The sequence below is a fragment of the Chanos chanos genome, chromosome 6, assembly GCF_902362185.1.
Source record: "Chanos chanos chromosome 6, fChaCha1.1, whole genome shotgun sequence".
Classification (NCBI taxonomy): domain Eukaryota; kingdom Metazoa; phylum Chordata; class Actinopteri; order Gonorynchiformes; family Chanidae; genus Chanos; species Chanos chanos.
In genome coordinates this window covers 4,827,527-4,849,235 of record NC_044500.1, presented here as the reverse complement: position 1 = coordinate 4,849,235, position 21,709 = coordinate 4,827,527, and the positions used below count along the sequence as shown (strand labels likewise).

General features: G+C 39.7%; 2 protein-coding genes across 2 annotated transcripts; both read left to right on the top strand.

Annotated features, from left to right (window-relative positions):
* The first annotated feature begins 1,915 nt into the window (after nucleotides 1-1,915).
* Nucleotides 1,916-5,634, top strand: LOC115814067 (zinc-binding protein A33-like). The gene is made up of 6 exons (XM_030776787.1): nucleotides 1,916-2,473; nucleotides 2,681-2,776; nucleotides 2,916-3,149; nucleotides 3,246-3,338; nucleotides 4,730-4,757; nucleotides 5,096-5,634. The coding sequence occupies exons 1-6, from the start codon at nucleotides 1,916-1,918 to the stop codon at nucleotides 5,632-5,634; spliced, it is 1,548 nt and encodes a 515-aa protein (XP_030632647.1).
* Nucleotides 5,635-9,351: 3,717 nt separating this feature from the next.
* LOC115814065 (uncharacterized) lies at nucleotides 9,352-17,852 on the top strand. Its single transcript, XM_030776784.1, has 9 exons — nucleotides 9,352-9,409; nucleotides 9,531-9,881; nucleotides 9,980-10,258; nucleotides 12,897-13,016; nucleotides 13,170-13,196; nucleotides 15,025-15,054; nucleotides 16,533-16,667; nucleotides 16,972-17,175; nucleotides 17,314-17,852. Exons 1-9 carry the CDS (start codon nucleotides 9,352-9,354, stop codon nucleotides 17,850-17,852), a joined length of 1,743 nt encoding a protein of 580 aa, XP_030632644.1.
* Nucleotides 17,853-21,709: the final 3,857 nt, after the last annotated feature.

The following is a 21,709-nucleotide window of genomic DNA, read 5'->3' as shown; positions in this document are numbered from 1 at the left end:
ATGTTACATAAGACATGGTGCCCCACTTTAATGCTGTTCAAGGCCAGTGAGCAATAAATGGTTTCAGTATGGTGTTTATGGCTGTTCTCCTTATGTTACTGTACAAGTGAATGGTCACTTCAGCTTTAAAATCAATCACAGACCAAAAGATACTCTGATATTTTAAATGGAATTCTCTGGAATTTGAAGTTTGACCAAATTCCAATACAGAAATAATAAAAACAACACGGTTAAACCGGACTGCAATCACTGTCAAGGCCTCACGCATTCATACGTAGCGCTGGTGTTTATCGTGAGAACAGAGAAAGATGGAGATAAGATGCAGAAAATATATGAAGTATGAAACATTTAGTCTGTACATATTCGTCTACACAACACATACGGTGCAAAGAGCTGACAGATTGTATGTGCTGATTGTATTCCCCCAACTATTTAAATGACCTGTGTCTTCCCTCTCTCGGCAAGTGACTGTAATGCCCTGACCACACTATGAACCTGATAGGTGGCTTGTTCTCACCTCTTAGGCTGAGAGTCTGAACATATGGTACTGCTGTTATTATGTTATGATATCAGCTCAGTTACTGGTGGTTTTATGACAAGGTTATATAATCATTGTGGAAATACAGGACTCACTTTCTCACCTTACACACCACTGCAGTTATCTCCTCAGTTGTGCATGTGTGTGTGTTTGTGTGCTTGTGTCTGTTTTACAGTAGTAAGTGGGAGGTGTAATATGAATTGTGTGAATCCTGACTGAACTATGATGTGATGGAGACCTTAATAAAAAAGTCAGGTGATAGTGCTGCTGCACAGACTCCAGCATAGAGGGTGAATTAACACTGGGCTGAGTAAACTGGAGCCTGATCTTACACAGAGTCAAGTTGAAGATGAGCAAACAGCCAAGTCAACAACTCAATTTAAAAACATAAAAACTTGATCGCACCCCAAAATGGAGACACCTGAGCATCTGAGTGTTATAGTTCATTCAACAACAAATGTAAAGGACCTGAATTCACTGACTGTCATGTATTACGAACATGAGAAATTCTTTACCAATAGTACTGTAAACAGTAACTCTCTCCTACAGAAACAAGAGGATCATAGTGACATGGTTTAAGGCCATTTAAGATGTTAAACAATCGTCCAGTCCTGATGTCTGATTTATATCAGTTAATCTCTCTCATTATTGCTAAATTAATCTGATCTTCATGTTGTCCATGGGTTGTTTTAGCAAGATTGTCAAGGCTGTGCCTTCAGTCATTTAGCCTTTGACAGTTAGACCTACAAAATGAAACTCTTTTTTTTTTTTTTATTCTGTAATGACCTGTGAGTCTGTCTTAGGGCTTACAGTGACATCTTGTGCACAAAGATTGAATTACAGGTGAGTGGGGACAAATCCTACTTCACTTACAGAGATATTGAGATAGGGAGGGGTTTATGGAGAAGCAAAAGTAAAACTGTAGAACAGAAACTTTTTCCCATTTCTTCCCAGAGACTTTATTTAGAAGAGTCGTCTCCTTTACCGTGATCAACGTGGACAACCATTTATTTATTCAGGAGAGAGACAACACAGAGGAAAACAGAAAAAGAGAGTAAGTTTTGTCTGTGTGTGTGTGTGTGTGTGTGTGTGTGTGTGTGTGAGTGTGTGAGATGCAAGAGAGAGAGAGAGAGAGAGAGAGAGAGAGAGGACAGAGAAAAGGCAAGAACCAAGAAAAAGAGGGAGAGCATGAGTGTGAGATGAGTGTGGAATTAATATATTTCGTTTATATGGTTTTTTTTTTTGCTCCTGTTGGTCTGAGAGCATTGCTAAAATGTTTCGTGTAAATGGTCTTCATAAAGCTGCTTTCCTGAAGTCCAAAGGCCATCTGATATCATAAAAACTTTTTATGATGTCCCTGCATTATTTTAAACAGACATGACTTCCTCCAGCAGTCTCCTGTCTGAAGATCAGTTCCTGTGTTCTGTCTGTCTGGATGTGTTCACTGACCCTGTCTCTACCCCATGTGGTCACAACTTCTGTATGATCTGTCTCAATAAACACTGGGACAGCAGTGAACACTGCCTGTGTCCACTCTGTAATAAATATTTTAATATGAAGCCCAGGCTCAAAATTAATACAATACTTAGAGAAGTCGTAGATCATATTAAAAGGAGGAGAGATCTTGTCAAACCTGGAGAAGTGTCCTGTGATGTCTGTACTGGTCAGAAACTGAAGGCTGTGAAGTCCTGTCTGGACTGTGGGTTGAGTTACTGTGAAACTCACCTGGAGCCTCATAAAATTAAAGCAAAACTCAAAAAACACAAACTGATAAATCCTGTGGAGAACCTGGAGGACTACATATGCCAGAAACATGACAGACCCCTGGAGCTGTTCTGTAGAGATGACCAGACATGTGTGTGTCAGTTCTGTACTGAAACAGACCACAAGACTCACAACACTGTTCCTCTTGAGGAGGAGACAGAAAAGAGGAAGGTGAGAGACCTTACACTGAACACTGCAATTGGAAGGATTAGATTTTTTAGATTGTCAGACAATGTTACATTGTACACTAAAAACATTCTATAGCTGTTTTAAATACCTGTTTTATTTAGTGTAAGAGACAGTGTTTACTTTAACATGTGTAATATTTCAGATCAATGTGAACAGTACACATCCAAATAAACTGGTGAAATGTGTGAGTGTTTTTCTGTCCCTGTCCAGGCAGAGGTACCGCAGATGATCCGGGACAAACTGAAGAAGATTAAAGAGATCAGACACTCAGTACAGCTCAGCAAGGTCAGTTCTGAACAGTTTACTATAAGTGCACAAAAGTCTTTTTTTGTATGTGTGACATACTCTACTCACTATATTAATTCAGTGAATTTTATTGCTGTTTATCTGAATATTGCGAATGTATATTGTTGTGTTCTATTAGACAAACACAGAGAGACAGATAGCAGACAGTGTGAAGGTGTTCAGTTCTCTGATTGGCTGTATTGAGAGAAGTCGGGCTGAGCTGATTGAGCTGATGAAGGAGAAACAGAAAGCAGCAGAGAGGCAGGCTGAAGGTCTCATTAAAGAGCTGGAACAGGAGATCAGTGAGCTGAAGAGGAGAGACACTGAGCTGGAGCAGCTCTCCCACTTTGAAGATCACCTCCACCTCCTACAGGTCAGTGTCCCTCTCTCTGCTCAATGACAATGCAGCACATGACAGGACAAGACTCCCCATGCTGAGAGATTTCTCCTCTCTCCTGCTGGACTGTAGGTTTACCCAACACTGTGCAGCCCTCCACACACCACACACTCCACTGACATCAGTATTGACCCTCATCTGTGTGTGGACACTCTGAGGAAAACTCTGGAACAGCTGGAGAAAAAATTCTACGAGGAAAAGAAGAGAGCATGTGAGAAAGGTCAGTGCTTTATGGTCCATAATCATCTTTTGATCTTTAATGTGTGTGAGATATAAACATTATGCTGTCTTATTTTAATCTGCATAAGGAGAGTGGTGTGATACTCAGCTAATGAAAAAGAAAAAGTCCCATAGATCTCTCAGATGGTATAACAGGAGTAAAACAGGGTCATTTCACACCACACACTCCAATCATCAATTAATTAATTAGAAGTAGACTAAGAGAATACATGCCAGGGAAGGAAATTGCTAACAGGCACAAAATTACAGCCAGTGAGGTAATGCTAGACATAAAAAAAAATAGTTTAAATCCTTGCAAAAAATTAAGAAATAAATAGATTAAAAAAAAGATGTTTTGCACTGTTACACTGCTCTGGATTCTGGATGCATGCTTAAACTATATATCCAGTATAACCTTGATGGTAATGCTATTAGTGGTTCAGTGGTAGAATTCTTGCCCGCCACGCGGGAGGCCCAGGTTTGATTTCCGGCCAAAGCGTCAGCCTTGGGCAGCTGTGGTCTAAAGGTTAGAGAAACGTGCTTGTGACTGGAGGGTTGTCAGTTTGATTCCCAGGCCCAACATCCATGGCTGTGTGCCCTTGAGCAAGGCACTTAACCCTAACGCTCCCTGGATGCAGAGGAATGCTGCCCACTGCTCCTGTGTCTGTTGTGTGTGTTCACTACTGGTGTGTTGGATGGGATAAATGCAGAGACAAATTCTCTGCTCATTGTTCACTGTGTGTGTGTGCAATCGTGGAGAACTTACTTTACTTAATTCTCTGTCATTCAGACTACTCTAAAGGGGGGAATAAGAGACTGTTTGATTCTTAGAAAAAAAATGGTGAAACTGGTATTTTTCCCCTCAGTGACTGCACAGTACAAAATTATGATCACTGTACAACCCATTTTAATTTTTAAATTTTCATTTAAATTCATCAAACAAAAGTTTGCTCTTTGTCCAATGGTAGAGGTTTTTTGTTTCATGAGATTTTTTGAAATTCAAAAGAATGTAATTCAATTTAAGTTGAATGCATTTAATTACATTTAACATTTCATTCAACAACAAATTCTCTTTGTCCAACAGCAGAGCTTTTTTTTTTAATAATATTTTAATGCAACATCAATAATCTTAGTCTCGTATATAGAAGTTTACTGAAGTCGTTTAAACTTGCTTCCTGTCTCTATCAGGCTATATGCTCTTTGTCTAAAGAAGATTTTTGTCTCAATTTTTTTTGATAACTGTCCAAAAATGTTCAGTGAGGTTCATTAGAGTAACAACAAGAATACAAATCAAAGTCTGTATCTTTACTCTAAATATTGTCTGTGTGTTTTCAGAGATTGAGAACAGAAGGAGACTATATGCAGGTGAGTGTACAGTATCCAGTACTGAGGATCACTGGATCACTTTTGATCACACTGACATGTTTTTACTGATCTGCTGATGACAGATGTGGAGTGTAAATGTGTGTGTGAGTGAGACATGGAGTCACCAACAGCTCTGTACAGTTCACTCAGAGTCATCAGAGCTGTAGTGTTTTACTGAAGAGAATAACAGACATTAATGTTTCTCCTGGACACACAGTGTATGATTTACACACACACACACACACACATGCACACACACACACACGCGCGCACACACACACACACACACACACACACACAGACACATGCTTAAATGAGTTTCTCTGCATTGTCTGCAGTGGATGTGACTCTGGATCCTGATACAGCAAATCACTATCTCATCCTGTCTGATGATGGAAAACAAGTGAAAACTGGAGGCACAAAGCAGAATCTCCCTGACAACCCAGAGAGGTTTGATTATTGTGTGAATGTACTGGGAAAGGAGGGCTTCTCCTCAGGGAGATTTTACTATGAGGTGGAGGTCAGGGGGAAGACGGACTGGGATTTAGGAGTTGTCAGAGAGTCTATTAATAGGAAGGGACTGATTAGACTGAACCCTATGGATGGATACTGGACTATCTGGCTGAGGAATGGGAATGAGTATAAGGCTTGTGAATCTTCCTCTGTCCTCCTCTCTCTGAGACAGAAGCCCCAGAAGGTGGGGGTGTTTGTGGATTATGAGGAGGGTCTGGTCTCCTTTTATGATGTGGAGGCCAGTTCTCATATCTACTCTTTCACTGGTCAGTCTTTCACTGAGAAACTCTATCCATTCTTCAGCCCTTTTCTTCAAAAAACAGGTAAAAACTCTGCCCCACTGGTCATCACTGCTGTGAGATAAATGTCATTTCATGTGTCATTTTTGCTTAACTGTTTGAAGAGAAAATTCAGATAAGGATGGTTTTTAGATTATGACATTCACTCGTGGAATATTATATTACAATATTACTATTATGTTATACTTTATTAAATATCCTTTATATGTAAACATGTACTATATACTATATCCAAAGAATGATGTACCTTTCTGTTACTGTGATGCATTGCTGTATTGTACTCCATAATATGTAATTCTATATTAAAAAAAAAAAAAAAAATAGAAATAACAAACCAACAAACAAACAGGCAGTTAAACAAATAAATAAGTAAATAAAACTTTGCTTGTCACAGAAAAAAAAGAATATTTTACTTTTCTTTTTTCATTCATTGGTTGAGTTTTATTTGATAAGAAAACATCTTTGAAAACATCTGAAAACATTATTTTTCTCTTACCTCTAAATTTCCTATTTACCATCTGTTTTTAAACAACTTATATCGTAACAGAGTGATACCATGAGTCTATACTGGTCCCTAGAAAAAGTTCAGAAAAGCACTATCTTCAAAAGAAGAGAAAAGGGCCAGAATCAGGCAATTTGAAATTCCTTCAGATTACCTTCCATTCTTACTGTGGTTCTACAGAGAGTTGAATGAAGACTGAAGCTTCACATCTCAGGCCAGTTTGACTTTACTGTTTTCATCTTTATATTGATCTGTGCGTATTGGTGAGCTGGACCTCTCCTCTGTGTGTGTGTGTGTGTGTGTGTGTGTGTGTGTGTGTGTGTGTGTGTGTGTGTGTGTGTGTGTGTGTGTGTGCGTGTGTGCATGTGTGTGTCTGTGTCTGTGTCTGTGTCTGTGTGTGTATGTTTCCTTACATGTCAGTTATTCCAATTCATCTTCATGCCAAGTTGTATCACACACATTTATTAAATGACAAATATGGACCAAACTATACTGAAGAACACAGGAAAACACAAATTAAAATTACACTAAAGAAACACAAAAGACCACATTAGAATACTTTAAAATTACAATAAAACATCAGACATGGGAGAATTAACATCATCGTCACATTAAATGTTAAACATCAGATCTACAGTATGTTATTCATTAAAGATTAGTCTTTTTGGCAGCATTTTCCATGGGAATTATCTTTTTTAAAATGTGTTCTGTATGAGTAAAACTTTGCATTGTGAGCTGTTTTGAGATTTTCTAGATTCACAGCACCAGTTTCAGTCTGAAACGTCAAGGAAAAACTGTAGGAAAACGTGATGTTCACTGGACAATTTTTCCTTTTGGAATTTTTTTTCTTAATCGAAGACTCCTCCTTAAAAATAAATAAATAGATAAATAAATGAAACAAAATAAATGTTCAATTTCACCTGAAACGGAGTTGTCACATGTCGTTATTTTATATTTTATACAATGAGTTTTGGTCTTTTTGGTCAGTCTGGTTTTCTAAGGGCGGCACGGTGGCGCAGTGGATAGCGCTGTCGCCTCACAGCAAGAAGGTCTCGGGTTCGATTCCCGGCCGGGCGGCCAGAGTCCTTTCTGTGTGGAGTTTGCATGTTCTCCCCGTGTCTGCGTGGGTTTCCTCCGGGAGCTCCGTTTTCCTCCCACAGTCCAAAGACATGCAGGTTAGGTGAATTGGAGACACTAAATTGTCCCTAGGTATGATTGTGTGTGTGAGTGTGATTGTCTGTGTGTCTGCCCTGCGATGGACTGGCGACCTGTCCAGGGTGTTTCCCCGCCTTTCGCCCTGTGACCGCTGGGATAGGCTCCAGCAACCCCCGCGACCCTAGTTAGGATAAGCGGCTTAGATAGTGAGTGAGTGGTTTTCTAAGACTGTCATTCACGCCCCCTGCTGGACTGGCCTACACACTGCAGCTTAACCTGTGGTCTGAACTGATAGCCTACCGCTCCTCATATTACACCATAAACAATGGTCAACAGTGTATTCTGTCAACACCAGCACGGCAAAAATCACTGTGCAGCATTGTTTAAACTAATGCAATTCATAATGGAGTTTCCAGTATCTTTTGCCTTTTTAAAACTAAAGTCCATTGAAAACAGCAGATAAGATATGGCGAGAGTGTGACAGTGCTTTTTCATTTAAAACATGGTATTCTGCCACCCCTACATTCCTATATACTGAAAAAGCAAAGGCGTGTGGACCTCTGGGCTGGTGGAATATGATGAAAAAGCCCTGGTTTCCTGCTAAAGCCATTTGTGTGTGTTCTTGTTGATGATTTGGCTGGGCCATTCCTGTCCCTGGACGTGATTCTGAACTTGGGTTTGGTGCTATCTCCAGAGGTGCAGATGTCACAATCATAGAAAATTTTAGAAAAATGTAAATTTTACAATTGTCTAAATATAGACAAATTTTTACTTTTCCTAAGACTGTACATAGTAAAGGGCTAATTGTATTAATCAAAACAAACTGTATATTGTGTGAATTTCAATACGTTGGTGAAGGTTTAACAACACAGGGAAATCCTACACTTCCCAATGAGATCTACACAAATGCTCTACATTATGCAGGCAGGAAGGGAAGGCAGGCAGTTGCTCAGAGCAACATTGTTTCATCCTTTTAGAAGATCTCCTTCGGTTACTGTCCAAGTGAATGGCTACTTTAGCTTTAAAATCCAACAGGGCCCAAGAGACACGAAATGTTTATTCCTCCCATTTTTCAAACTGATTCAAGATTCAAGAACTTTATTTTTTTTTGTGCAAGCACAATGCAATTACAATCGTCAACCTCAACCGGTGCATGTATATTAAGACTCACACATATTTCCAAAAAGAAAAAAAAGGATGAAACTTAAAAGGTTAGGATTCAGGCTTCAGGTGTACACCACATGTTGACAATACAATTCAGGAGTATTTTTACAGAACATAATAAGATTAGACTAACCACCTCGGGTGAAAGTAATGATCAAACCAGCAAGTAAAAGCAAAGGAAACCAGGAATAAGCAAAAACCTGGCATAAAATCGCCACCAGAGGGGGAGAGAGAGAACCAGGGTGTGACATTTCAAAAAAAAAAAAAACACAGTAAAACTGGACACTAATCACTGTGAAGGCCTCCCTCATTCACATGTAGTTCTGGGGTTTATTGTGAGAGATTGAGATGGAATGTAAAGGATGACACATTTAGTCCATACATACTGATCTACATAACACATACAGAGATCTCCTTTCCAAAGTGTGGACAGCCGACAGATTCAGATAAAACTGTTTTTTCATTTTGTCAGATTGTAAGAGAAAAATGCATATTTTTCTCCCCCTGACTATTCAAACGTTTATTCCCCGTACTGTGTTAAACAAGCATTGAAAAATGTGTGCCTGTGTGCACTTGTCTGGGATTCTCTCTCTCTCTCTCTCTCTCTCTCTCTCTCTCTCTCTCTTTCTGTGTGTGTGTGTGTGTGTGTGTGTGTGTGCGTGTGTGTGTGTGTGTTCATGTGTGTGTGAGTGTGTGTGTGTGTGTGTGTGTGTGTGTGCGTATGTTTTGAGCACAAGTGAGTAATACAGGTTCTACCACATTCATTCAAACTGTAAGTGAAACTCAGCCTGTATTTTCTAAATCATTTAGGAGCGTAGAGAGATTCTGAACTGCAGATATATTCCAGGATGGATTAGTTTGTTGGTGTAAAGAAGCCAACATTAACCATAAAATAGATTTGTATTCCTCAGCAGCTGGAGTATTTTTCTTACTATTGTTTATTTGACTGTTTCATTTGAGAATGAAATCAGTGTATCCAGTTCTTCTGTTCCTTCATTTTGCCTCAGTGGGTACATCAGGTAGGTTTTCAAAAGTACTTTCAAAAAAAAAAAAAAAAAGAAAGAAAAGTGAGTGTGTGTGTGTGCGTGTGTGTGTGTGTATGCATGTACTAAAAATGCATCTGTCTGCTTCTGATTCTAGATCAGTTTAAGGTTGTTGGTCCAGCTGGTCCTCTTGTTGCTGTAGCTGGTGAGGACCTGGCTCTGCCCTGTTCACTCAAACCCAACATCAGTGCTGTGGACATGACAGTGCAGTGGTTTAGACCCCATGGATCAGACACTCTAGTGCATCTGTACACAGACCATGAAGACAGAAATGAGAACCAGATTCAGTCCTATAGAAGGAGGACAGCACTGTTTAAAGAGGAACTGCAGAAAGGCAACACTTCACTGAAACTCTTTAATGTGAGAGTCTCTGATGAAGGAAAATACAAATGTTTGATTGAATCTAAAAGTCAGTATGACGATATATCTGTTGAAGTCATAGTTGAAGGTGAGACTCATATTCATTGTAACACAGCCACTCAGTGCTCTTTTCATATCCATTTTCACTAACTGAGATCTAACACCATCTTTATTGATTATTAATAGTGGTAGGAACCCACCCAATGATCTATATGGAGGGCTATGATCATTCAGGAAGATTGAGTCTACTGTGTGAAACTAAAGGTTGGCATCCTAAAGAGCCTGAAGTTCTGTGGCTGAACAGTGAAGGAAATGTTCTCCCTGCTGAGAATACAGAGACGGACAGAGACACAGAGGGTTTCTATGTGAAACAACGTGTTATAGTCCAGGACAGTAACACCAACAGATTCTTCTGTAGAGTAACAATGAGAGACCACATGAAGGAGGCAGACATTTTCGTTACAAGTAAGTAAATCTAGTGATGCAATCTGACACATCATCAGTAATGTAACCAGAGGTCACTCAGATGACCCTACCCAGGTTACATAATAAATTGACCAGTGAGTTGCAAGCTGCAGCCGATTAGCCCAATCCTGAACTCATAAATTCGAAGAGTATAATCGTACTTGCTCCTTTAATGCTATTATTTAATATATGTTAAGGCTGATGAAGACTTATTTTGAATCATTTCTAGGTTCAGTGTTCAGAGCACTGAGCTACAAATAGAGTCTTTTGGAATAACTGTAATTTCACTGGGTTCAGGTTCTGAAATAAGGTTATGGTCACTACTAAATGATATTAGTATTAAGTCTAATATTCACAGTGAACCATTAACCAGAATGTCTCTACACCATTGGCACGACATTAGATGATCCAATTTTATCCCAGATTTTGTTTCCTAACATAAATGTAGTGACGCAATCAGACACGTCATCAGTAATGTAACCTGAGGTCACCCAGGTTACATTACAAACTGACCCACAGTTAATTAGCACAACCCTGAACTCATGGATCACTTCCTCTGGTACAAGTCCACTTTGATACTATTTCCCCAGCTCCAGTGATGTTTCTCACTTCCAGAGTCCTCCTCTGTCCTGCCATGATAATCAGCATACTCTAGACTCTGTAGCCTTTATAATGAACTTTGACCTCATACACCTCTAAACATCTGAGATTGCTCCACCCAGTCTTTATACCTCTTTTTTGTGCTTTTCGGTTTTCTCCCTCTCCTCAGTCTCCTCCAGACTCTAGCAGGGTCTCTCCACGTCCTCACAAAGTGTTGAACTCTGGGGATTCTACTTTCTTTTTTTTTCTTCTTTTTGCTGTTTTTTTTTTACTTTTCTAAATTGTTTGTTTTTCAAGTGGAGTTTTAAAATGTCTTAGATTTTGGGATAAAGGCATTGAAGAATCTTGTCATATTTATGTGATTACCTTCATAAGCAGATCTTTCTGTTTAGTGGAAATAGTTCCACACTATTTTCTGTTTCCACATGTACTCCTCAATCAAAAATTATATTTAATGGATGTCCACTAGCACATAAAAAACCAGCTATGGCAAGTATGAGTCAAGCTTATTACTTTATTCGTCCCAAAAGAAACTTTAATTAGATGCAGTGGGTATAAAGGTAACAGAGTCACATATGAAGCATAAACTCTTGCCCTCATAAGCCTCTTCCAAAGCCAAGTAATCCTCCCACTGGACAGAGAAACTCCATAACTTGGTTTGGACATTTCAAACAGTGAGATGGTGTCCTTAACTACAGCAGACTGAAGGTGACTGACTGGGAAGATCAGTTTACCCATACTTTACTGATTCTCTGAAAATGAGTAATCATAGATATATATTTATCATAAATATACACACTGTCCCTCTTTGTTATGCACAGTTACACTCATATTACTGCATATGGTAGTGACCATAGACCAGTAATACCAGTTTGTGTGGATTTCACAGGTTTATACTGGGCCCTTTTTACTTTAAACTCTACTAGCCTGACACTGTTCTTCTATGACCTGTTGTGTTGAGGGTTTTTAAACTCTTTCATTGTTTGGTCCCTGCTGTCATTTCTTCATGGGTTTCAGAGACACCAGTCAGAACTAGGGAGGTTGATCACTCTACTTCTGTCCCAGAATCTGGTGAATCCAGAGAGATGTGGTATACAGGTCTCCACAGGGAAAGATTTATACAGAGAGATGTGGTATACAGGTGTTCTCAGGGAAAGATTTATACAGAGAGATGTGGTATACAGGTCTCCTCAGGGAAACATTTATACAGAGAGATGTAGTATACAGGTCTCCTCAGGGAAAGATTTATACAGAGAGATGTAGTATACAGGTCTCCTCAGGGAAACATTTATACAGAGAGATGTGGTATACAGGTGTCCTCAGGGAAAGATTTATACAGAGAGATGTGGTATACAGGTGTTCTCAGAGATAGATTTATACAGAGAGATGTGGTATACAGGTGTTCTCAGGGAAAGATTTATACAGAGAGATCTTTTATACAGGTGTCCTCAGGGAAAGATTTATACAGAGAGATGTGGTATACAGGTCTCCTCAGGGAAAGATTTATACAGAGCGATCTTTTATACAGGTGTCCTCAGGGAAAGATCTTTGAACTTTTGTCATAATGCTCTGTGTGTCCACTTTTGTCTCTGTTCTCCTCTATGTCCAGACTTCAGTCATTAGACAAAACACAGTGATCATCACTGGTCAACACAGCCTGTAGTCACTTTGTCCAGCTCCTTGTCTGGATCCTCCTCACTCACCCTGGAGCTGCTCCTCTTACTGTGTGGACTGATACTGTCCACGCTGACAGTTTACTGCTGTTCTACTCACAGTCACACTGTGTGTCACATGGGTGTTGTGGCATGTGTGTTTCCTCCTGACTCTTCCTGTGTTGAGTCAGGACTGATCCCTGTTCACTGTGACAGATGCTCTGTCTGCAGACATTTATCTGAGCAGAGTTTACTGCTGCACTTCCACATTCACAGGCAGCTTTTAGTCATGTGGGGATTTGAGGATGTCAGCACAGTGAAACCAATCCCATCTCCCATATGTTTTACTGTGTTGTATTAATGACATTTGTCTCTGTGTGTTTCAGGTGAAGTTTTTCAGACCTGGAGGACTACAGTCATCTGCATTTCAGTTTTTACTGTGATGTTTGTCACTGTGGTCATTTTACTGATTATCTACATTCACAGACAGAGGGTTAACTTTCAAGGTAATTCCTTTATCAAATTATTTTCTCTAATCGTATTAGATACAAATGCAGTAAGCATGTATAATGCGGATTAAATCAACGATGGGGTTTTGTTTAATGTTAATGACACCAACTCCTCTTTGTGAGTTTCATTTTCCCTTTATCTCACTTTAGAGAGTGAAAAGAAGAGAATACAGGAAGGTGAGTGTCCTCTTCATTTGATATTCAAACTCAATTTTCCACATCTACATTTATTTTGAAATCTAATGCTTATTGGTCACTTTCCAAAAAATGAACTCAGACAAACAGCAAAATAAAGGAGGCAACAACAACAGTAACTTTTTTACAATCATGTGAAATAAGACAGCATGAAAACAGGTCAGTCTTGATCAGACAGAGGACAGAAACCTGAGGAAGAGCTAAACTCAACCAGGACAGAAATGCATGGTTGTTCCATTAAAGCTTCTGAATGTTAGAAAGCAATAAAATTTAGAAGAATGGAAGTAAACCTCACTGATTTTCTTCAATGACCTGTTGTTGTTAATTTTATTAAATTTGTCTAGTATTCATCAGGAGATTTTGGGTTCTCTCATTCTCCCATGACCTATCAGAGTAACTGGGAAACACAGTCAGCGCTGGGAAATCAGACTGGGAGTCACAGCTGGAGTGTGTTTTCTGTTTTCAGTGGATGGCAGAATGGAGAGAATGACCTTATTAGTCTTTCAATAAAGATGATTTGTACTGAGGTGCCCATTAAGAACTCAGATTCAGTGCTGAAACTCAGTCAGGGAATACAGCACGGGCATTAACATAGACTTGAACATATGTTACAGTTATGAACTCACTAGATTATTAAGTAATTTATAAATATCCAACAGAAAAATGGATATACGTGAGTACTCTACAGGACTGTACTAAATATATAGTTAATTCTACTCTGTAAACAATACTATGGATAATTCTGTTTATTTACAGATGCTGAGAGGAAAGAGGCAGAGATGAAGAGAGGTAGATCCTGTTTTTATGTCTTTCATTTTACCTGAAAAACAACATATCGTTTAATGATATGAGAAGAAATTGAAGTGTATTCATCATCTTACTCACGTGATATCTAAAAGTTTAGCTCCTATTGTCAATCCTGACATCTGTTGACCAGTCAGTAAACTGAATTCAATGTTACACAACTGACCACTCATCAGACAGTGCTGATTCTTAGAAAGTGGTGAAATTGATATTTTTCTCATGAGTAAGTATGACTCTACAGTGCACACTTATGGTCATTACTGGATTACCTAATTCAATTTCACCTAAATTCATGCAACATCAATCTGCTTTATTTTGAAGTTGTTGTTTGTCTGTTTGTTTTGTCTAAGAGCGGGGCACTTTGTGTCATGAAATTTAATTAAACTATCTGCAAATATTTTAGGAAATTCACAACAATGGTACACAAATGTATACAATTCTACTCAGGTCATTTTGACTTTCACAAATTGGACAAGACACTGGATGTATGTGCAGAACCAGCGTTTATTTAACAAATAGGCCAGAGAACAGAGGTTTAGATACACAAACAAAAATAAGAATAAGAACAAAGGAGGATTAACACAGGATTCAACATGACTCTTGGACTTACTCAGATCAAACAGGGTAAGGTCAGGTTGGACAAGACAACGACCATGGAAAACCAATTATGTTTATATTGAAAGAAAAAAAGTGTAGATTAACAAAAACAGGGTTTGCACTTGCAATGATTGAATGATTAATTAAATAAACCAAGAAGACAAGAAGGTGACTAAACAAAGAAAACCTAACTGAAAACGACCAGTAGAGGGGGAGAGTGAGAACCAGGGTGTGACCCTGAACAACTTTATCAGGCAATCTGCTCTTTGTCCAAAGAAGATCCTTCTGTCCTATTTTTTAATATGTGTCTTGCAATGTTCAGTGAGGTTCATTAGAGTAACAACAAGAATACTTACCAAAGTCATGAAATGCTGTGTCTTTACTCTAAGTCTTGTCTGTGTGTTTTCAGAGATTGAGAGCAGAAGGAGACTCCATGCAGGTGAGTGTACAGTATCCAGTACTGAGGATCACTGCATCACTTTTGATCACACTGTCATGTTTTTACTGATCTGCTCATGAGAGATGTGGAGTGTAAATGTGTGTGTGAGTCAGACATGGAGTCACCAACAGCCCTGTACAGTTCACTCAGAGTCATCAGAGCTGTAGTGTTTTACTGAAGAGAATAACAGACATTAATGTTACTCCTGGACACACAGTGTATACACAGAATTCACACACAAACACGCACACATGCACACACACTTCATTTATACATTGGCAACCACTCGAAGTATGATGGTCCTCATGGGGGGTCCTTATTGTGGGTCGTCTAATGACTGAAGAGGCCAATTCTGGAACCACAAACTTTCTTTCAGCGTGGGCATTGATGTGAGATGCTGGAAGTGGAATGTGGGAGAGCCTTTTTGGTGGGAACCCTCTCCTTTCTTTGCTGCTGCTTAACTCTGGCAGCCTGTCGGAGATCGTCTTCATGGAATGTGGCTCTGTCATGTAAACTTTTTCCATGCAGTTCTGTTTTGAGCAAGATCTTCCCAGTTAGAGCTGCTTATGTGGACTTTTTTTAAGATTGATCCTGATGTCCTTTAAAATGCTTTTTTGACCTCCAGGAGCTTGTTGGCCACCATTTAGTTCTGAGTAGAGGACCAGTTTTGGGAGGCATGTGTCAGGCATTCGTATTACGTGACCAGTCCATCTCAGCTGGCGTTTAATGAGCGTGGTGGCAATGCTGCCAATGTTTGCTACCTCAAGAACACTGATGTTAGTGCGCTTCCCTTTCCAGCTGATACGCAACATTTTTCGCAGGCATCTCTGGTAGGTCTCCAGGACTGTTATGCCTACTGTTAGTCCAGGTCTCTGCACTGTATAAAAGAGTGGGCAAAATAACTGCCTTGTAGACCGTTAATTTGGTCTTTGCAATTAGGTCAGAGTTCTCAAAGACTCTTCTGCAGAGCTTTGCAAAAGCCCTATTGGCACAGCAAATCAATGTCTGCCCTTGAGGAGAGGTGACTTCCAAGGTATGGGAACTGGTCCACGTTTTCAGGGCTTACACTGTCAATTCTGATTGTTGGCGGGGTTGCCGAGGAGCTCGGTGGGGGCTGATGGAGAACCTTGGTCTTTGTTATATGCATGACCAAACCAAGAAGTGTGTATGCCCTGCCAAAGCATCAAGTATGCACTGAACATCTTTTTCTGTGTGATCGACGATGGTGTTATCATCTGCATATTGCAGCTCCACGATGGATGTGTGAAAGATCTTGAACTTGGCCTTGAAACAGTTTAAGTTGAGTAGCTTGCCATCTGTTCCTCTTTTTTGAGGATTCCTGTCAATGTTAAATCTTTGTAATTCCCTTGCTATAGAGGCTGTTCATCTCTCTGGCTGTTCACAGGAGTCACTGTCCAGAAGAGTGTGCACATTCTAGGCTCCGAAATTCATTTTTCTGTGTTACTGACCGCAAAGAGGAGATCCCACTGGACGCAGTAATCCAGCCAGGAAGTTGGTGAAGCAGACGATTTTCAGGGCACGTTTTCTAGCCCCTTCCCCTGCTGGGGTGAGCAGTGTGGACCCTGAAAAGGACTGGTCAGTCATGGGTGAAGGTGCCAAAAGATTTTCCTGCCTCAGTCTAATCCAGCGACTCAAACTTCACCCACCACCCATGTACCAGTTTGTGACTAGGAGCCTCCAGACTTCTCAATCCTGCTCCCGTTGTCACTTGCTGATTGCCACAGGGCTTGAGAATTGCGGTGTGCAGGTTTATCCCTACAGGTGGACGCCTGCACATGACTTCTTTTAAAGTGGATAGACTGATGCACGGACAGCCACCGCATGGTCCTTGACTAAGACAAACCAGCAACCAAAGGTATGGACTCCATGACAGTGGGAGGCCCCCCTCTTCTGCAGCCTTCCTCCACCTTCACAGTCATTGTAGAGATCTGCCTGTTTGCTGGACTCTGTCCTTTCTTGGGTCGCGCTTTGTCTTGTACCTCCCCGACAACCTTACCGACCAAAGGGTGACCCTACCAGGAAGTTACATTCCAGACGGCATCGCTCTCAGGATCTTTGGTACACATAAGCTTCTCCAACACGACAAGACCCTCCGGAGAAGTACACACAAACGCACACACACACGCACACGCACACACACACATGCGCGCACGCGCACACACACACACACACACACACGCACACACGCACACACGCACACACGCACACCTAAATGACAATTCTCTATATTGTCTACAGTGGATGTGACTCTGGATCTTGATACCGCAAATCCCTATCTCATTCTGTCTGATGATGGAAAACAAGTCAGAGATGGAGACACACGACAGGATCTCCCTGACAACCCAGACAGGTTTGATTATTGTGTGAATGTACTGGGAAAGGAGGGGTTCTCCTCAGGGAGATTTTACTATGAGGTGGAGGTCAGGGGGAAAACTGATTGGGATTTAGGAGTGGTCAGAGAGTCCATTAACAGGAAGGGGAGGATTACAGCAAGCCCTAAAAAAGGACAATGGACTGTATATCTGAGAAATGGGGATGAGTATAAGGCTCTAGACTCTCCCTCTGTCCTCCTCTCTCTGAGACAGAAGCCCCAGAAGGTGGGGGTGTTTGTGAATTATGAGGAGGGTCTGGTCTCCTTTTATGATGTGGAGGCCAGTTCTCATATCTACTCTTTCACTGGTCAGTCTTTCACTGAGAAACTCTATCCACTCCTCAGCCCTTGTTTTAATCATGAAGGTAAAAACTCATCTCCACTGGTCATCACTCCTGTCAGATAAATGTCTTTTCATGTGTCATTTTTGCTGAGCTACTAGAAGAGAAAATGCAGAATAATGTGTATGACTGATCTATATATTCAATCCTGATCATGTGAGTAAACCTTTTAATGGCTGTTAGATCATGACTCTTGCTCGTAGAGTATTTATATGAATATATGTCATGCATATGTGCTTCTTTTCCTTCTTTTTTTTTCATTTGTTCAGTTTTATTTGATAAGGATTACAGACTCACGACTCTGAAAACAGTCTAGTTTTATTTGTGTTATATTTGAAGTGCCCTCCTAGTGAGTAAAACTTTGCATTGTCGGCTGGTTTTAGACAAGGCTTAAAAAAGATATTGCAGATCCATAGCTCCAGTTTCAGTCTAAAACAACACACAAAAACTGTAACAAACAGCAATGTGTGCTAGACATTTTGTTTTCCTTTTGTAATGTTTTTCCTCGTAGAAATGTCTTCCTTAAAACAAACGAATAAATTTAACAAAATAAATGTCCAAATTCAGCTGAAATTCAGTCATAACGTTGTCAGGATTTTTTTTTATTTCCTGATCAATTTTGTATTATTTGTGTCTCAATCTTGTCGCCTGCTACCGCTGTCATTTATGTCCTCGGCTTGACTGAACTAGACACTGCTGTAGCTGGACCTGTAGTCTGTCCTGATAGCCTGCTGTTCTTCATTTTACACCCTGTACAATGCTCACCAGTGTATTCTGTCAACACCAGCGTTGCTAAAATTGTTGTGCAGCATTGTTTAAATTACTGTAATTCATAATAATATTAAATAAAACAAAGCATCATTTGCCTATGATGTTGCAGATCAATTTAAAAGTTCATTCCCAAATATTATGTTGATGAAGAATATCTCTTCAATATTTGTAATATTTATACCTCAGTGTGTATAAAGCTATGCTAATATTATTTTGCCTTTTAAAACTGAAATTCCTCCTTATTTCTTTTTTTTTATTTGAAAACAGGATAACAAAAATACAAAGTACAACAATACCTCACAGGACAAAACAAACAAACTACAAACTAACAAACAACAAACAAATAAAATAAAAAAAAACAACAAGATCAACCACAAATAAAGTCAAAAATTAAAGAGCAAAGGGAAAGAAAACAAAATGAAAGAAAAGGAAAAAAAAAAAAAAGAGGGAGAAGGGAAAAAAAAGGAAAAAAAAATACAACAGTTAAATAACCAAATAAATAAAATAAATACATCATTCTTTGTATATATACATTTATGTATGAAGGTTGAACAACAAAACATAACAAGACTGACAAGACATGATGGGGCAAGACAGACAGGACCAGACAATCCAGGCTGGTGGGACAAACTGCACACTGTGTTAGGAGGAGAAAATAAATAAAAGTTGAAAAGAGTAGTAATGTTATGGGTCACTTGTAGGGAGAGGAATCAACGTTTAAGGTATTGTAGAAAGGGGGACCAGGTGTCTTCATAAGATTGAATGTTGTTTTTCTGAAAGGCGGTAAGTTTTTCTAGATTTGAATGGTCTGTTAGAAGGTTGAGCCAGTGAGCTATGGATATCTTGGTTCTGTCTTTCCAGTTCAGTAATATGATCTTTTTGGCAATGGTTAGTGATATTAATATGAATGATTTAAGATGTTTCGATGTGTGTAGAGTAGAGACATCGCCAAGTAAGGCTATGATGGGGCATAAGGGGATGCTGAGGCTAAGGATCTCAGATAGCTTGCTATGAGGTCCAAAAGTTTTGGACGTGTGGGCAGAGCCAGATGGCATGAAAGTAATCATCTGTTGAGGTTGGACAGTGTTAAGATGTATTACTTTGGCTAAAGCCCATGCGGTAAAGTTTGTGAGAGGTAATGTGGGTTCTATGAAGGACTTTATACTGTATAAGTTGGATTTTAGAATTACATGTCATAGAGAATGTGCTATTGCATATGCTTTGCCAGTTAATATCTGTTGGTAGGTTATTTATGTCTGTGGTCCATTTGTCTATAGGGATTGATATTGTGCTGTCTTCAGATGCTAGAAGTTTGTATATTTGGGATAACTTTTTTTGAGGTTTGAGTGATTGTAACTTTGAATAGAGGGGAGGGATATGATTGTTAAAGTTCCTAGTGTTAATGGTTTTTTTAATGACTCCTTTTAACTGGATATACTGGAAGTAGCAGTGGTCCGGTATGATGTATTGTTTTTGGATGTGGTCGAAGGTCACGAGCAAGCCATCATTGAGTAACTGTCCCAGGCTGGTTACTCCTCTCTCATTCCAGGTTGAGAAGAAAAAGGGTTTGTTATTGATTAAAAACATGGGATTATGCCACAGTGGAGTATGGATAGATGGTGAGAGACTGTAATGAAGAACTTCATTTGACTTCCACCAAGCGGTTAGAGTGGTGCTAATAGTGTTGTTTTTGTAACAGTTGTGAGTTTTTATGGATTTATCTATAAATGGGAGATTTTTGACGCTCAGTTCTTTAGTTAAAGTATTTTCGATGTCTAGCCAGGGTGGATTGGTGTTGTTTGTCCAGTGGTGAATGTACAGTAATTGTGTGAGAGGAAATAGTAAAGGAAATTTGGGGCCCCAAGTCCTCCATATTGTTTGGGCTCTTGGAGTGTAGATAGTTTAATTCGTGGTTTTTGGTTTTTCCAGTAGAATCCAGTGACTGCGCTATTGAGAGAAGAGAACCAGCCCGGGGGTGGGGTGACAGGCGTCATGGCAAAGAGGTAGTTTATTTTTGGGAGGAATGTTCATTTAACAGTTGAAATTCGGCCAATTAGAGATAGTGGTAATTTATTCCATCTTTCCAGATTGTCTTATTATTTCTTGTAGTAGGGGGGTGAAGTTCAGTTTGAATAATTCGTTTAGATTTGGAGAGATGTGGATTCCAAGGTATGTAATAGATTTTGCTGTTCGTTTGAAAAGGGGGACCTCAGCCTCAGTATCCCAGTTGATCTTGGTTATAGGCAGAATCTCTGATTTTGTCCAGTTGATGGAGTAGCCAGACACCCTACTGTAATTACTGATCAGAGTTTGGACTGCTGGAAGTGAAGATGAGGGGTTTGCAATGTATAACAGAATGTCATCGGCATACAAACTGATTTTATGGTGGTGTGAGTTTGATTGGATACCTGAGATATGGTCACATTGCCTAATGGAAGCAGCCAGTGGTTCAATGAAAAGTGCAAACAGTAATGGGGACAATGGGCATCCTTGTCTAGTACCTCTTTGTAACTGAAATGGTTTTGATATAAGTCCATTGGTTAATCACAGATGCAGTGGGTGAATTGTATAGTGTTTTAATCCAGCTGGTGAAATATGGCTGGAATCCAAAGTGATTAAGGGAGGTGAAGAGAAAGGACCAATCTACTCTGTCAAACGTCTTTTCATCATCAAGTGTTGCTATAAAGAATGGTGGTTTGTTTGGAGAGGTGCTATTTTTATAGAAATTGATCAGGTTAAATGATCTCCGTGTGTTTTCTGAGGAATGCCTCCCCTTAATAAAACCGGTTTGATCTATGTATATTAATGATGAGATTACAGATTCCAATCTGATTGATAAAGCCTTGCTTATAATTTTTTATGTCTGTGTTGATTAATGATATGGGCCGATAGTTGGAGCATTGAGTGGGGTCCTTATTTGGTTTTGGGATGAGTGTAATATAGGCAGTGTTCATATGATGGGGAATAGTGGTATTTGGTGGATTTCAGATATCACTTTAAAAAAAAGAGGTGAAAGGAGAGGCCAGAACTGTTTATAAAATTCTGCTGGGTAAGCCATACTGGTCCCGGTGATTTATTGTTGGGCATGAGATGGAGTGCTCTGGTGATTTCTTCTAGGGAGAGAGGTACCTCTAGATTCTCTGCTTGGGTT

Excerpts from the sequence above, each read along its gene's own strand:
- LOC115814067 (XM_030776787.1), top strand. The coding sequence starts at position 1,916 with ATGACTTCCTCCAGCAGTCTCCTGTCTGAAGATCAGTTCCTGTGTTCT. Across the intron at positions 2,777-2,915 it reads ACTCAGTACAGCTCAGCAAG|ACAAACACAGAGAGACAGAT; the intron begins GTCAGTTCTGAA and ends GTGTTCTATTAG. Across the intron at positions 3,150-3,245 it reads ATCACCTCCACCTCCTACAG|GTTTACCCAACACTGTGCAG; the intron begins GTCAGTGTCCCT and ends GCTGGACTGTAG.
- LOC115814065 (XM_030776784.1), top strand. The coding sequence starts at position 9,352 with ATGAAATCAGTGTATCCAGTTCTTCTGTTCCTTCATTTTGCCTCAGTG. Across the intron at positions 13,017-13,169 it reads ACAGAGGGTTAACTTTCAAG|AGAGTGAAAAGAAGAGAATA; the intron begins GTAATTCCTTTA and ends ATCTCACTTTAG. Across the intron at positions 17,176-17,313 it reads CGACAAGACCCTCCGGAGAA|TGGATGTGACTCTGGATCTT; the intron begins GTACACACAAAC and ends TATTGTCTACAG.